At 41.7% G+C, this 17732-nt stretch overlaps 1 protein-coding gene across 4 annotated transcripts in view; it reads right to left on the bottom strand.

The window, feature by feature from the left end:
* The window catches only part of vav2 (vav 2 guanine nucleotide exchange factor), a 245117-nt gene that overhangs the window by 61827 nt on the left and 165558 nt on the right, over nucleotides 1-17732 (bottom strand). For all 4 annotated transcript variants that reach the window (XM_008304892.1, XM_008304908.1, XM_008304901.1 and 1 more), the window contains exon 3: nucleotides 8623-8681. In XM_008304892.1, coding sequence (XP_008303114.1) covers nucleotides 8623-8681 — 59 coding nt within the window. The remainder of the gene's footprint in view (nucleotides 1-8622; nucleotides 8682-17732) is intronic.

Genomic DNA, 17732 nt, shown 5'->3' with positions numbered 1-17732 from the left:
TTAAACTTAAAACAATACAAACCAAGATGAAGACACTTTCATCACAGACTTCAAAACGTGATCCACTTATGACTGGATGTGGCTGGACAGCGAGTATTTCTACAACAATAGAAAGACTGGAGTTAAACTGAACCGTCTTCTTCTTCCTTTGTTTTTTATTTTTCTCTGTTTCCCATCTTTATAAAGTAATCATCACATGTTCTGAGCAACATGTGCAGGGGGGGTCTGAGGATAAATCTAAACGAACAGATGTCGCCATGTGGGAAAGTTAAGAAATACATCATAGCAGGAAAGAGAGAACAAAGAGAAAAAGAACAAGTGTGTGATGTAGCTGTCTAGACCGGGACGCGAGCCGGGAGCCGATATGGACGGTTCAGTGTCGGAGACGAGACCTCTGACGCGCTCATAAAAGCACCCTCGTCTCCGTTAGCGCTCCGCTTTGAAATCCTTTGACTGTGTTTAATCCCAAGATATGATCAGATGGCTGAGACACTTCACTGTGTTTCATGTCTTCCTAAAGAGCCAACTGGAGTGGCCTCTTGGTGGGAAAAGGCCAAATGCCACACTGTTAACTGATGGTTATTGTGTGAGCCTAAGAAAAAAAAGCAGTAGTTTGTTTGATGGCTTTAGTCGTGCAGGTTTTTGCATGCATGTGTGTGTGTACGTCTGACACCAGCACTAAGCCTCGGCGTAATTAAAGCAGTGGTCGGCCATCAGGTTAATGAATGCTCAGCTAGTTTGTCAAAGGTCAGCTCGTCACTCCTCGGGCGCACCCACATGAATGCACAAAGGTTTCCTTGCAAACTTAGCCTCCCCTGATCCATTCACTCTGCAAACTTTTCCATGTTCGACTGATGTAACGCCATTAAAAGCTGCATTTCCAAAAGCTAATTACAAGTCCTACGAACACAAGAAGTGCCTCGTCTGATTTATGTTACCTTCCCGCTCGCTGTTATGAAGCGCAGAAGGTGCTTCCTCCGGAGCGCAATAACACACCCACATCCGACGACCCCCTCCAATGAAATGTGCATTATATTATAAGTTATTAATGGAGTCCCGCAGGGCAAAATTTAATTACATAGTAGTTTGTGGAGATACGCGCACGTATCTATCACCTCCGTGTTGTTTTGCGGAGCCAAGCACTGTCCAATGCTGCCGTTTTCATTTCTCGTAATGGTGCAACTAGGCGTAATTGAACTATGTTCATAATTTCATCAGAACACCTCTGATGAGGCGTCTCCTGGCGATTCAGCGCTGCTCTATTATCTTTTTCCTGCAAAGCGTGTTGTTCAGTTCTGTGCTCCTGGTGAGAGGATGTTGCGGTACAAAGTAATCAGGTGTCTATTCACACAATCCAAAGTGTTTTTTTGTTTTGTTTTGTTTGCACCTCTGATTATTTCTTCCCAGCACTGATGTTACCCACAGTGCCTCCTGATTTGGCTCATGTAAGTGCTCCTTATTTTCTTTTTTTTGATTCTTTTAGGTACAGTGAGGAGAGCGCTGCTTTCTGTTTTGGTTTGGATACGGTCCACAGATGCATCATATATGTTGTTTATGCACATCTGAAGGCATATTTGTTTTAGCCTAAAGCTACAAGAAAAGAGAAAGTCAGAATATTTTGGTCAGAGCAGCTGTCTGAGGCTAAAGAACTGGTTGTCTTTTTAAGGCTTCCTTCTCCCCATATCTGTCTTTATGTTAATGGTTTATCTATGTATCTCTCTCCGTGTCAGTTTGACTAAATCGTGCTTCAGAGGTCTATCTTTTGTGGGTAAACCTTTAATTTACAGGTTCATCATTTCACCAGAAACTTTCCTTCAAAAGAATTTATAGCACAAAACAAAACAGTAAAGACAGCGTTCAACTAGCAAACTTTCAGGGAACGTATTCCTATTAATTGCAAGCCTAACACAGAAATTATAATCTGTGTTCATGTAACAGATTTCTTTCTACATGCATGCTTAAAATTAAACATAAAGATTCCAAAAATAAAGGGAGTATCTTTGAATGAGTTGAGACTGAATCTGTGTCTCAAACAAATTGCTGTTTCTTATTATTCCTGTCAAATTACAGAGTATTTACATTTGGACCCATAAATACGACATTTGTGTAGGGGGATAAGTGGGCTTTGACACCAGCATGAGGGATTACATGCTTCCATTTCTTTGTGTGCATTGTCTCTTTTGTTGTTTGATATGTAAAATGTAGTCATCAGGCACACAAAAGGCATCGTTTTTATCCACCACAGTGTCCTCATCTTGTCCGGCGCTTAACGATCCAAACAATGCGCGTCTTCCTGCATATTGCACTGCTACTTCTTAATTAATTGCATTATTGTAATACAGTTCAATCTATTTATGATCATGTCTAATTTCTTCCACCTTGTTCTGGTGTAAAGGGAATTGCTGGCGCATGTGTGCTGTACAGATCCGCAGCAGGCCGGTCCCATTGATCACCGATTGTCAACCAGCACAACAACAGCGCGGTCATTACGTGTGAAAGCAGCTCCAGCGGTCAGCATTGGAAGCAGTTTCATGTCCCAGGACACGGCTTCCTTTCTGCGGGGGTCAATAAATCGCTGCAGCTCCAGCGAGCTACCGCACTTTGCCACTTATTGTCCCACGCCTGTCCATAAACCTTCCCCGTTCCTGCTTTAAACATGGCGCTGTGGTTTCATTTCGCTCCCGTCCGGAGAATGTGCGAGTGACGTACGAGTAAGAAGCTGTGTTTCTTTTTTTTTTTCTTCCCCTTCGCATGTGTGAGTTTTATTCGCTTTATTTAGCTTACGTGTGAAATGAGCACACCATCATGCATTAAAACGGGTGAAGAATGAGGGGCTGACGTGTGATGTGATGGCTGCATACTGATGTGTGTGATGTTCAGTGGCGTGAGGAGGGAAAAGTGCAAACGGTGGATCTCAACTTTGTGGCCTTTTGTCCTTCTCCTGATGCAGCTTCCTCGTCTGCCACATGCAGGTTGATTTTGTCCAGCTCAAAAAAGCTGCAAATTATATCTCTAAAATCATTATATGTCCTGTTTTTATTAATTAAACAGAAGAAGGACGTTTAAATTAACAACAGGGTGCTGGTTAGTTATACAAAGATTTCAGGTAGAGATTCAAGATGAGATTATTAATAAATGTGTTAACGATTTAACAGCAACTGTTTTGATAAGCAGTTCAATTTTGTTTTTAAATAATAGATTATTAACCGAGGTACTCAAAATAGTTGTCAGCTATGAATAAATTAACGCTATATCGTGTGAGTTTATTCTACTTCTTATTTTTTCTGTTTTTTCCTTTAATTATGTTTGATATTTATTTTCAGTTCTTACTTTAAAAAAAAAAAGCTTTGAAAATGAATATTAATACTAACAATTGTTGTTTCTATTATTTTCTTGTGCCCTGAAATTGCACACTGTTACAGAACTAACTCGAAGACAGTAAGAAATTTGTAAGTAATGCTGCTTATTTTATTACTGATGAGAAGTCAAAAAGAGTTGCACATTCAAAATTTGAAGTTCAAAGCAATTTTCTTCGAATTAAACATTATTATTTTTTGCCAAAGTAATTATTCTTCAAGTCAAATCAAGCATATTCAGTTTTGTGCCATGTATATTACTGAGAAAAAGAAAAAGAAGAAGCAATACATCACAAATATAGGGCAAGTAAACGGGGCTGAACAAAGAATCGATTTGAAATTGAGATTAAAATAATCCAATTAACAAATCACAACAGCTGCAGCTTAGAATATACATGGTCTTGGTATTAAATTAGATTGATGTTGTAATTCAAGCTTATTTAATTTGAAATTGAATCTTTTTGCCCATTGATCAATGCACAGTACATGGTTTATTTTAGTCTTATTGTTTTTAGTCACACATTGCATATTTCGTAGCAGATCTGAGCTTAAACTGTCGTGTTTTACAAATTTATGACTCGACAGCCACAACCTAGAAGGTGCCTCACGTGGTAAAGCTCCATCACATGTTCAATAAAAAAATGAACCGAAACTTTAAAAAAAGGATATCACCAATCAAATCTTTAAATATATCCCATATGTGTTCCCTAAATCATTCAGCTCTAGAAGCATGTACGCCACATAAAATTGGAGGATCAGTGTTTAAGCCCTTCAGTAAACTTTCCCCTCAGTTCCTCCCTGTCCTGACCCTGATCCCTCCGAGGCCACGACTCTGGAACAGCAGGGATCAGCGGCGAAGTAGGACGCGAGCCGGTTGAAGGTTAGCCGAGGTTAGCCGAGGACAGTGAAGATAAGCGGGAGGAAGGTGCTGGCGGTGGGATAAGAGAGCAACATGACGGAGGATGATGTGGGTTTATGTTGCAGATAAGCTGCGAGGAAACACAAGGTCAGCGTCACAGGACAAACAAAGAGATGAGGCCTCGAAGAGGAGAGGATGCGGAGGTCGAGTTTTGCTTTTGACTGCTAGTTTCTGTAAGTTTACTAAATTAAAAACAAAAAAATAAATATTGAATACATGTTTGTGTCCTCGGTGTACCTCTAATGGTACATCAGAGTTGTGACAGACACACAACTATCAAGGCCTGATTACAGCGAACAGACGAGATCAATGGGCTTCAGCAGAACATCGATGTTCATGCCTGTGGCGATGTTATATAAAGATTTAATGCAGGGACCAACTTTCCGGTCATGTTAAAGCTCCGATGGCCCGATGTGGCGTCTAAAGGAATTGAGATCACTATGTGGGCATCGAAGCCTCCACACTGAGGAGCTAAAGCCTTTTCTCAACAAAAATCAATTATCCAATGTGTTCTTCTACTTTAACTTATTAAAGAGCTCCTTTATCCTTGTAAATAAAGTTTAGTTTAACCTCTGCTGCTTCTTTTTTGTTCTTTTTTATAAATATCTGTTTATCGCAAACCTTACAGCATCCTAAATGCAGTATGAAATTAATTAAATCCAAATATAGCCAGATCATTTCTTTATTACTAATCGAGCGCTTGAGCTCTTTTTTTTCCTCCCTAATTTCTTTTTGGAAGAAATAATATTGACGCACCTTTTGGAAATCCAATGACGGAGAAGTACAGCTGCTTCCTCTTAGTACTGAACCAACTCTTTCATTACAAACTCCAAAAAAAAGATAAAAATAAAATGGCACCGGATTTCAGGAAGGACCTTGATGGTTTGCTGATTCACTTTATGAATGACCTGGAAGCCGCCGGTGCCATGTTCCACATTTGTCACATTTGATTCATGGCTAGAAAATAAAATGTCAGAACACTGTTTGCTGTTTTTATTCAAAGAGTTTTTAAAAGAAATGTGGAGTACCAGGCTATAAATGGTGGTTCTTCATGGTACCTGCTAGTTTTTAGAGGCACCTTTAGCTCGTTTTATTGGTTGGAACCACTTCAAAGCATGGATCTTACCCCTGATTATGAATACTAATTGAAGAGCATTTCATTATGTTGTAACCATTATGGTATGAGGAGTATTAAACAGAGTTTCTGAGATCTTTCTTACTGTTTAGAATCCAGTTTTTGCTGAAAAAAATGGAAGGGATATGCCAAAATCCACCTAAACCTGTGACTTAACATATTAAATATACTGATTATCTTACATTTGTAGACAAAACTTCCATTTAATTTTGTAAAAAAGAGACTAATGTCAGGATTTTGTGTGATATTTTAAAATATTTGTTTATATAATGGTCTTTAAGGTGCATTTTATTCCACATCCTGAACACAACACTTAATTTCATTTTTTAAAAAAGACTCGGTTTCATTGCTCATATTTCAAGTGTTTTGACTTTGAAGCTTTTATTCTGTTGACACGCTACTCCAAAGCTCTTTACAGCCTTCTGGTGAAAGGTGCTTTACATGACCGAGTAAGTGTGTAAGTAGCCCTGGAGGGCACCGGCATTCTGCCTATGTAGTACACAACTTTCATGCATGGTATGCTGCACGTTTGAGTGAGTTACGGCTGTTGTCAGGCATGTACGCTGATCACAGGAGCTCTGAAGCGAGGCAGAAGACGCCTGACAGGTCCTTGGACCTCTGAATGCAGATGACCTTGCCTAAAGCGCAGTTATGGTGAACCTGGTGAGGAGACCCTTTACAAAGGCCAATTGGGGTCATCGAACATTCACGCCGAGTTAAGTGCTCGGTGTTCGTGCCTCGTCGCGCGGCCTTTTGAGCTCGTCGTGTACTTGTCATATGCCTTTCTGCACATGTGTAGGCAAAGCAGTGCAAAGCTCCATTAGGCGCTGACACGAACACGCGCCAACACAGCGACACCGCCGCCAATCAACACCTGCAGTTTCCGATCTTCGCTGCTCGTACCGTCGAGAATCGACACCTAGTTCTGCAGCGCCGTCTTTTATATTCCCAACAGCTCTCCCATGTTAAAACTGCTCCAGCTCCATGTGATTAAATAAGAACTTCCCAAAACAAAGAGAGGATCATAGCAAGCTAAAAGAGCCCAACAGTTTCCAGGCAAAGGAACAGACAAACGTAGAATCTGTACATTTCTACACTCAAAGGAAATAGATCATTTATTTTATCTAACAGGTATCATCATAAAATTTCTCAAGCTGATAACTTGTAATAAGACAATAACCTTAGGTAGCATAGATGTTCTTAAATGTTATGTTTAAATATACAAATGAGGTATCATATGTCTAAAAATGCCCAAATTTGAATTCATTTCCAGAACAGAAATCTGAACATTGGGTATTTTCAAAAAAGTCTCTGCACTGGTTACCAGTTTTTTCGTTTATTTGAAGATGAATTTAAGATCCTGTTATTGGTTTATAAAGCTCGTAATGTTCTAGGTATTGCATATTTATCAGATGAATCTTATGAACTCTCTGGAACCCTCAGGTCACTGGCAGTGGCTTTTAAATTTAACCAAATGTACGTTGTGTTAAATTTAATTTGATACATAAATCAAGTCTGACTGATCTCTTTTCATCACCCCATAAAAAAGAAAAGCAATTACAGACAGAAACAAACGAAACAAAACAAAAAAATCAGCTCGTTTTTAGGAGTAAAATGTTCATGATAATGTTCATAAATCAGACTGGGACTGACATAAAGACAAACCCTTTTGCAAAAACCTTGAGAATGTAGGTTGGAGTCAAACTGGAAAGCTCGGTGTGTTTAAATGCTACTAATGGGGAGATTTTGAATATGAGAGGAAATGATCTCTAAAGATATGAATTGTAATAGATTTGTATTGGTAACCAATATGTGAAGGTTTAACAAAATAACTAATAGATATTTAAATGAAATTTTCCAAATTCTTTGCTTGTTTTTTCTCCAATTTTCTGCCTAAAGATGGAAATGAACCTCATTAATTATGCACTAATTTGCACCATTGTCCCACAGACAAAAGGTAGGAGGAGCATAAACACCGAAATGTGCAGCCTGACATAATAAATCTCAAAATTGGCCAGGGAACGCAAAAAAAACAAAAAAACAAAGATGTTTTTCGCCCGCCGTGTCTCGCTGTGCGACTGATTAGTTACAACCTAATTATCAAAATAACAGCGAATTATTTTGGCCAAGATAATCACATTATGTAATTCCCGTAATGACACGTTCCCTCAGGATTGCATTCAGTGCATTAATAACACTAGTTAATGTTTCCTCGTTAAAAGCCCAGAGCCAAACGCGACCTTACTTCATAAAGTCATCGTTTATTGATCTCCACGATGCAGCTTTCACTTGTCGCCCTACAAAGCCGGGTACCGAGGTCAGCGTTCCCCCTCCCCCTCACTCGGGAATTCATTCAGGACTTTTGCTCAAGGACACTTCAGCAGTCAGGTGGCAAGAGAGGACAATAACTGCAACAACAATGGCTTCTGAGTACCTGAGAGTCCAACAAAAAAGACAGCTGGCTCCCACTTTTGTCCCCCAGCGTGAGATCCTGAACTTTAAATAAATGCTCACTGTTGAAATATTATCCTCGTTGCTGAGATGGGGTCAGAAAGCCGACGGGTGTGATTTACGCCGAGGTCAAACGAGCATCGATCGTGACACCTCGCAGCCAAAAACGGTCAGCGTTGGACCTGCAGTGAATTAGCCGGCAGTCAGCAGGTTGTGTTGTCTTTATTAATGGCAAGGGACCTGCTTCCTCTCTCTTTTCTGTCACTCTTCCCTTCTTTCTCCCTTCATTTCCTGGCACGGCTCCTAATGGGCGCGCTCCATCAGCTCATTACTCAGACGGATAAAATGGCTTTTTATGTGGCGCCGGTGCGAGCAGACCCGAGCAAATGAGGAGAGATCGAGGGAGTCCATTTCCAGGCCCCCCTCACACAGAAGCATGAAGGATTTTCTCACCATTATTTGTGAAAAATGACTAAACCCCTTTTTTGCATTCTGACTCAGAATGACGAGGCGCTGTTTGAGCGACGGGCAGAAACGCATCGGCGCGGCCCGACAGAAGATAGAGACTAAAAGCTGCGGCTAATTGCCTAAAATGTAAATTGACTTTTAAATGAGCAGCAGATGTTAATAGCCGCATCCATTTTAATACGAAGCCTATAAGAAACGCTGGAATACATGCATCCAAAGTGGTTTTCCTTTGAGGCTGTTATTGTGAAGTGCTTCGGAGGTCTAAACGAGAATGTAACAAATTAGACACGTACCTGATGCCTTTGATTTGTGCGATGCTGTGGTGGGAGATCCTCGACAGAGCGGAGATCACCTGAAGTAAACAAAGAAGACAAACAGTCAAGAACCCATCATTTCTACAGCTTTGTGAACATTTTTAGTATTACACTGGCCAGATCGGACAAAAAACTACCAAATTCTTTTTAAAAAATGTGACAAATTGAATAAAAGGATGAGTCAAAAGCAACAATCATCTGTAAAAGTGATGAAAAAACTAACTTCCAGAGAGTTAATTCAACTTTAACAGTCAATGATGGAATTAAATTCATTTACGATTGAGGTGCTTGAACTTTATAGCTGACTGTTGTGTTTGACTTATCTTTTTATTCCATTTGTCACTGATTTTATTCATTTTTTTCTCTCTCTGGTAGGTTTTTTTTGGTGTGTTTCTTTATTTCCACTACATTTTAGAGGGAAATATTGCCGTTTCTACTCCACTGCACACATCTACGCACTCATTCTTACTTTGAACATAATGATTATGTGCAATGAATCATATAGAAACCAGAGATCCAACCAGTGGTTTCTGACCTTCTTCTTGTTTCTTACAGGAAACACTGTGCGGTCAGAGTCCCATTTCAGAAGCCTCTGAGTTGCTAATGGCTCCACTAAATAGTGATTTTTCCCTCTAAACTTCTAGCACAGTTTCATCTCAATAAATGTTCTAATGATTTAGTATCTCAGCTTAGAGAAAAAGTCAAAACAGGTCTGTGTATCTGGGGTTTGTGTTTCTTTTCTCCCCCATTAATCAGATTTATCTCATGTGTCTGTACATAAAACTGTATATAAAGTAGCTCAAACTGGCTCCACCTGCAGCAACTGACACACTGATGCACCACTATATAACAATGTATCAGTCAGAGGGACCAAAACAATGCTTTTTGCTTCTAATACTTCTAATTACAGCTGTGAAAAGTTTCCAAACACTTGTAAAGACCAGGTATATCATGGAAGTCTAGTTTCCAATGACTCTTGTAACTCAGAATTTTCTATGATGGAGTCATTGAAACACATGTCTTCGTCATAAACAACAATTTAGGTTCTTTGATAAATGTATTGCAAGAAATATGACAACATCTGCTGGGTCAGAACTAGACATAAAGCAAGATTTGGTCCGTTTTCACCTCAACTAGGTTCCTTCAGTAGCTGCCCACAAGCTTCTGGTTGGATCTTTGACACCCCTCTGTAAAATTGGTGCAGTTCAACTTAATCTGTTGACCCTCTGACACAGACTTGTTTCACCATCACAAACTCTCTCTCATAAACTTTAGTTCATGACTGTAGGTAGGATTTCTCAGGCGGTATCCTTACACTGCTGAATTGAGACTTCCAACACTGGTAACATTAATTAAAAAACTAGTCAACAAAAGTGAGATGTACCCAAGAGGAAGATAAACTTTCCAGCCAACTTAAAAGAAAAGCTGCTCGCCGAAAGCTCGACATCCGCCGCTGTGCTTTGAGGCCGATTATCCAACATTATGTGTTTCTTAGCAACCCCTCTCAGGCGTATGCAGCTCCACGCAGGACTGTGTGTAAACATAATGCAGGCCGTCATGCATAATAGCGACATCCAAATACATGCAGTGCACGGTCACGCCTGGGTGGCTGGGATCTGATCGTAAACATGCACGTCCCTTTTTTTTTTTTGCCTGTCCTTGTTTTGTGTGGTTTTTCTTTACCTTCATTCTTTCTTGCTTTCAGTACAAAAAAGGTGAAACATGTGCCCGTATTAAAGCTGATTAAGGAGTCACAGGTAAGTGGGCTTATAGCTGAGGACTACAGATGGCGCGCTTGCAGGCTCTACAGAGGCTAGTTCAGGAAAACGAGGGAAACCACCACCCCGAAATTAGACAGACACACACACACACACAACAAACCAGAAACCCTGTCTCCTTCGCCTCATTACCCACTCCTGGGTGTATTTCAGGTTGCAACACCGTGGCAGCGCCAGATGTCTCCTCGACAGGGAGGGAGAAAATTGTTATCTCAACCCCTCTTCCTCGGCAGGTGTGTCACCCGCAGCCTCTCATCAGACTCCCTCTTCTCTAAACACACAATGTGGCACCTCGACGCTGTTTAACATTCAAGTTGAGGCCGCGCTAATGGCTGTTATGAAGAGCGGGCCGGCACTCGTGCTGAAGCGCTGTTGACCAAAAAAAACCTTTCGCTCTCTCCATTCAAGGCGTTAAAGACAATCAGCGGCGGAGAGCAGAGGGGTTGAGATGTACGTCATTTACATCTGCGGAGGGGAAACCTCGACGGGCCTCGGCGAGATGATAAGGGGTTACTTTTCAGTGCCGCTAAAGACCCATGTAATAGGCAGTCGTGTTCACGCTTAATGGCTCCAATATGGGACCGGTCTACCATTACACACCTACTTAACATATATGCTAAATGCACTTCGTGGATAGAGACCAAAATGGAAAGAATAGATTTCTAATTTAGCTTCACTGTTTAAGAAACCACTGTGGATAAACCCATTGTGCAGCTCGGTGGCATTTTGCCCACCTGGACATGCTGCAGGGAGGGATGGCACATGGCACGGTGCCCGATCGTCATTATTACCTCTGGATGACTGAGGATATAGCAAACGTGAATGAAACACTCGGATGAACGGATGGAGGGGTGGGTGGATTCGGTGGATAAATTTGGCATTTAATAGTGGTTAATATTTAATGCTGCCCAGCGCGATCGGCTGCGGTCGGATCCGGCTAAACGCAGCTGCCTTCAGCCGGGTTTTTGGTTCAAAGGAGGAGCCGAGCCACTGGATCTGAGCCAGAGAGGTCACAGCAGGGCCAGAGCGCCGCCTGGCCCGGAGAGACAAGGCATTAGTGTGCCAAGCGCCGAGCACGCTAGCGTGACTTTCACACATCAGAGGGTAGGGGCTATTAATATTAAACATCGAGAGTTTCCTCAACGTTAAGGAGTTTGTTCTCATTTTTTTTTTAAAGTCCATGTTAGCCTCACACACCATAATGTGAAAAATATGTCTGGATGCTGGCGGTTCGTGACTCCCTCTGGCTGCGGTGAGAAATGCTAATTTGCAATCTGTTTTTTAGGGCCGCTGAGGGGGGGGAGAAATTAGAATGTCGTGCCGAAAATGACAATGACATGTCTTATGTGTAAATTTAAAGTAGAGCTGCAACTTCAGCGTCAATGCAAATATGCAAAAGTCTTTGATATGATCTTCTTTTCAAACACTGAGAAGTGAAAAGCTGGTCCGACACATTTTGTTTCTATGTTTTATAGTGTCACGCCTCCTTCTGTGCAGCCTTTTGCTTAAAGGTGGCCACTCTGCTTGCTTGTGCTTTCTTCCCTCTGCCCATGTTTCTGTGTTTCCCTTTCTGGCTCGAATACACTCTCGTCACCCTCTTCTGATCCTTTGGTTCAGTCAAAGCCTTTGAGTCGCCACACATTATTAATTTCCCTCTCATCTCGTACTCCCCGGGGGGTCTTAACTCTGGGGTTAGCCAGAGAATAAAGCCTCTTTCACCCCCTCTAGGAATATGGAAAAGACAAGTCACACGATGGAGAGATAGCTTAGGGTTTCCAAAGCCCAATATCTTACCTTAATCACGACCCAACAGCCTCTGGCATCTCCCTAACCCACATTTGACCCTTTTTGTCAGTCAGGAGGATATAATTGAGGATGCACGTTAAGTCAAGCAGCCTCGCAGACACTGACATGCAACATTCGCAATCCATTTAATGCATAAAAACCTGTGTGTGTGTGTGTGTGTGTGTGTGTGTGTGTGTGTGTGTGTGCGTGCATGTGTGTGTGTTTACGTGGAGGGCCGTGCAGAGCGCGGATGAGGGCTGCAGCCACGGATTAACTGCAAGGCAAAGCCAAGTGTTTGCAAACACACGCCAACCTTACATGTCTCCTCACTCGCCACATGTGGCCTCCCGTCCCAGCTGGGCGCCAAGCGACGCCACATGTGACCACCCGACAACCAATCGAAAAAGACCCGCTGCAGGACCCCGGTTCCCCCTGGCAACGCCGACTGAATATGCATGGTCATCAATTGCCACTCAGATCAAATCCAAACTGCAGCCATATGCTGTTAACAGTCGGAAGGCGTGGCCGTGATCTGATTAAGATCTGAAAACATGCACAGGAGAGAGAGAGAGACTATCGACGGTCCATCACAAAACACACCCAGCTGCCACTTCGGTTTATACGCAACGCAGTCATGACACGATCATATCTCTCACCACAAATCAATGCAAAGCGTTGGAAGTCGTCCAACAAAAGAAGCAGAATTAATGAAAAATTCATCGCATTACTTATTTCTCTCTGTGTGCGCCAACAGCTAACTCCCTGATAGTGTGAGATATTTATGAAGAATTCACACTTTGATAGGACAGCATTGCTCTGGTTATGCCAGCCTGCCAAAGTGGTAGGCATGAAGCGAAAGGGGCACCGAGCGGGAGAGCTGAGAACAGATGGCTGAGTGGGAACCCTGCGTGCCCATCAATAATAGACAGACAGAGGAGGGACGGCCGAGTCGGTTTGTGTGTGTGTGTGTGTCCCACTGTCCCAGTGCCTCCGGGAGTTTCTGCCTTTTACAAACCGTCTCTTATTCTCTGACCTTTTTTATTTTTTTTCTCGGCTCAGTCTCTTTTTTTCCTCTTCCTTTTACAGTTTCTTTTTTTGTGCACACAAAAATGAATGCTTTTGAATGCTTCTACTGCAGAGGCTAGAAGAAAAGAGGAGATAAAACCAGTGTAAAGGTGCAAGTATATAACCTAAACTATATTATTTGTTAAGCCTCACATACTGGGTGGTCCAAGAAAGTTGATTTTTTCTTTCTTTTCTCTGTGTGCAAAAGACAAAAACAACAACAACAAAGAACCAATGTCTAAGACAATCAGTGAAACATACAAAACTACAATTGAAACCTATGTTTTTAGGAAAAAAGGTATTGAATAAATGTGTAGTTAACTAATTTTGAATCCAGACAAATCACTAGTCTACATTCGTGAGCACAAAGAAACCACAGAGCATTTATAAAAGTTGAAAATAACCACCAAACCTGCAAAAAAACCTTTAGAAATACATGTCTGAGGTAAATAACCAACCTAAAAACTCACTGATAAAATGAAAATAGCTTCACCAAGCACTTGGGAACACCTGCATACCTGCTTATTCCTGCAGTTATTCCATCAGCCAATCATATTGCAGCAGCCCAATACAGGAAACCATGCAGATGCAGGTGAGAAGTTTCAGTTATTGCTCAAATCAAACATCACAATGGTGGAAAATATGACACTGTGGTTAGAGTTTTTCCCTGAAACGGCTTATCTCCTGGGATTTTCATGCACAACAGTTGCTAGAGTTTACTCAGAACGGTGTGACAAACAAAAATCACCCAGTGAGCGGCAGTTCTGTTGACAGAAATGCCTTAAGAGAGCTCAGAGGAGAATGGCCAGAGTGGTTGGAGCAGAAAAACACGGCTCAGATAACCAGTATTTACAGCTGTGCTGAGCAGAAAAGCATCTCAGAGTGAACAAGTTTCAGGCTGAGGCGGTCACAGGCTCATCAATGGTGCATGGAATGTTTTCTTGGCACATTTTAGGCCCCAAACAGCAATCAATCATGGTTTGATTGCCACAGTCTATCTGAGTATCGCTGTTGACCATGTGCATCCCTTTATGGCCACAGTTTAGCATCTTCTAATGGCTACTCCCAGCCTGATAATGCGCCAAAGCAAAAATCATCTCATGCTGGTTTCATGAATATGATCTCCAGATCTAAATCCCAGGGACACGGTAGAGCAGAGGCATGAATGTACAGCTGACAAATCTGCAGAGGTTGTGTGATGCAATAATGTGAACATGCACCAGAATGTATATAGAAATAGAAATAATAATAGGAATACGAAAAATAGAATAAAAAATAGCTGCACTTCCAAAATCCTGAATAAAAGCAGACGATTAAGACAGAATTTAAACCCACATCTTGTGCGATAGGTTCGACTGCACACACAGCAACACATCTTCACACAATAAGTTCGGTGCAAGAAACCTCATGAATGACTGCGATTAGTCTCCAAGCATCCGCTCATGTTAAAATTGCCATCGGGAGCTGGGCCTGTGGTAAATCCTGATTGCAGTCAGATTGGCACCTGCCACATTGCACTAAATCCCCTCAAAGCGGACCTTCCAGCTGCTTGATTACAGGGGATTTTGCTGCCTACGTCTGGGCAAGCACAGCCTTCGGGTGGGCCTAAGGGTCTGAAAGAGCGCTGCTGCTGACCCAGAGACCCTTTGCACCATCGGTGCCAAACAAAACAGCTGTAAGCTTAAACAACGCGCTCAGCCCGCACATTAAATGTACAGATTCCTACTTATGTCAGTGATTGAAAATGTGGGTTAGCTTAACATAATGCAGATGATGCTAAAAGTTTGTAAGCCTTCCAGAAATGCATTTCCTTCAACCCGCTGAGGCATCGATGCGAATATGTACCGCTGGATCGATTTTAGAGCTTATTTAGCTTTAGGACCCTGAGCATTGATTTGATCTGAACCTGTGCTGCTTGAGGGAAAAAGGGCAACAGTGGCTAACATGTGCAAATTGTTCTCCATAGATCGCTTCGGCCTGGTCAACACCTGCCAATGTGCCGCAGCCATGTCCATGACCTGTCCCATTTCACGCTAAATCACCAGACATGGGCCTGCTCACTTATGCGTGACTACGCCTGTGTGTCAGAGGACGTCTGGACATGTGTGTGCTGGTGCACATACACCCGATCTGGAGGGTATTAACACGATGCGGTGCGTGTACACAGAAACACACTTCAATCAATGGGGCAAGAGTGGTGGTGGAAAAAAATGAAAAAAAATGGGCTGAGATGGGGCTTAAGAGAAGCTCATCCAGGTGCCTAAGATCTAGAGGGGAGGCTGAAATTGACAAAAGAAAAAAAAAAAGTAGGCGTGCAAGACAGAGATAGGGAAAGAAAAGGCACAAAAACACACATTTAGTGGAAATAAATGGAGTGTTTTCCAAGTTTTGGGAAGTACTGTGAGGTTGAAACGTATAGCTGTAACAAAACAAATGATTTAAAACAATTATACTTGATACTGACCGCAAAAGGAGCCACCGTAATAAACAAGAACTGAAGAGTCACTCGTCGACTACAAAGGATGCTACACAGAATTTTTAATAAGATGACTTTAAAAAAAAACAAATCCCAAATCTTTGTTATGCCAAGCATCTAAAATTCATGTGATGGATGCAAAAACACGCTCAAACTGAAGTTAGAAGTCAGCACTTTGCCCTCAGAGTCAGAATTTGCTTTTAGATCCGCCTGTGCCAGAGTGTTGTGTCAAAACCACTAAAAATGTATCACAGTCTTAATACCTCCTGACTACACTGTAAAATGTAGAGCAGCAGGAGATGCCATGGATTTACTCTCTTTGCGTGCAGGATTTCTTTTCACCATAAACCAGACTAAATGGTTTGCAAAAAAAAAAAAAAAAAAAAGATCGCTCCCTGAATAGCTCGGCATTACCAACGAGTAAATCTACATTTAAGCCGTCTGAACCCAGCAGCATTAGTAGCAATTATTAAATGATCCCAAATGATCCCGTCATACAACAATGGATCAAAAAGATGCTCGACAGAAACCGATCACTTAGGATTTTAAATTTTTTTTCTTATGGCTTATTTATTGCAAAGTTAGCGCATTCATAATAAATGAGAAGTGTTGAGAGTATTGCAGCAGTGTTTTAGCTCAAGGCTGAGCGATGAGGTGGGAGGTTTTGGGAATGAGTGCGTGGTAACAGGAACTCGCAGTGACTCAGCAGCAGCAGTCGGACAAATATCCCTCCACTGGGAAGCTTTGCTGAGCAGGCAGAAAAGTTCTTTCTAACTGATGGAAGTTGGGATCTAGCTGGCTTTGGAACTCAAGTAAGTAATTCATTGAAACCTTACATTTTGGTGTTTTTAGGGAAGGTTCTGGGTTTAAACCTGCTTGGACCTTTCTTTATGGAGTTTGCATGTTCTTCCTGTGACTGTGTGGGTTTTGTCTGAGGGATCCAGTTTCCTCCCACAGCCCTACTGCATGTATGGTAGGTTAATTAGTGACTCTAAATTGGGTGTAGGCATGAATGCTTGTCTATCTTTCTGTGCTGGACTGTCGAACCTGTCGCGAGTGTGCATTGCTTCTAGATCCTGGTCAGCTAGGTTAGGATTCATCCCTTAGACTGTTTATAAAAGTAGCAGCCATGATGACACCTAGTAGTTGGTGGATTCCCGTTATGAAGCCTTAAGATTGCAATTTAGCCGTAGCCATTTAGTCTTTTGAAACAGGACGTAACAAATGAGTGGTGGATTTGTTAGTCACAATTCACCCCTGCCCTAACACATACCATGTTTTTACACCTGTGTTACTCCACATGGGGTCTTAATTTACTAAATTAGCATCACACTGTATTCAAAAAGTCTTGAAACAAGTGAAAGAGACCATAAACTCATCATGAAACTGCTTACTGGGGTAACACATGAAGTAAGAAGTATGGTCATTCTCTCATAGACTTCTATAAAATCGAACTTCCGGAGTTGTTGCCCCCTGCTGGCTGTTAGAAAGAATGCAGGTGGAAAGCACTTTTTAGATATAGAGGGGTTGTCTGTCTTTTATATAGCGGTTATGCTCAAGCCTCCTGTGAAACTCCACCGGACACAACGCAAAAATGTCCAAAAAACATCTCACTTGTTTAGTCAAGCTTCTAAAATATGCACATTTGCTGCATTTCTCCATCTAACATCATTAAAAGTAGATTCTTTAGGTTTTAGACTGCTGGTTTCACAAAATCTGAACACTTCACCTTGCTTTCCAAAGACAGTAAATACATTTTTCACATTTTTTTGACATCTTCTAGAGTAAACAAAGCCATTAATTTTTTTAAAAAGTGAGTTTTTTGAAGAGCTCATTTCAGTATACTTTAAAGATGGTTATTCTGCAAATACAGGATGTTAGTGTGTGTCATGAAGTCCCAACCAACAGCTAATGTGAATATGTGTGTGTCCCTGTCCTTGCAAGTGTCAGAATAATTTACTTGAGGATTCCTTAAGTGAGAGTTT

The sequence above is a fragment of the Stegastes partitus genome, unplaced genomic scaffold (assembly GCF_000690725.1).
Source record: "Stegastes partitus isolate 25-593 unplaced genomic scaffold, Stegastes_partitus-1.0.2 Scaffold42, whole genome shotgun sequence".
Taxonomy (NCBI): Eukaryota; Metazoa; Chordata; class Actinopteri; family Pomacentridae; genus Stegastes; species Stegastes partitus.
This window is presented reverse-complemented; position numbering and strand designations above follow the sequence as displayed.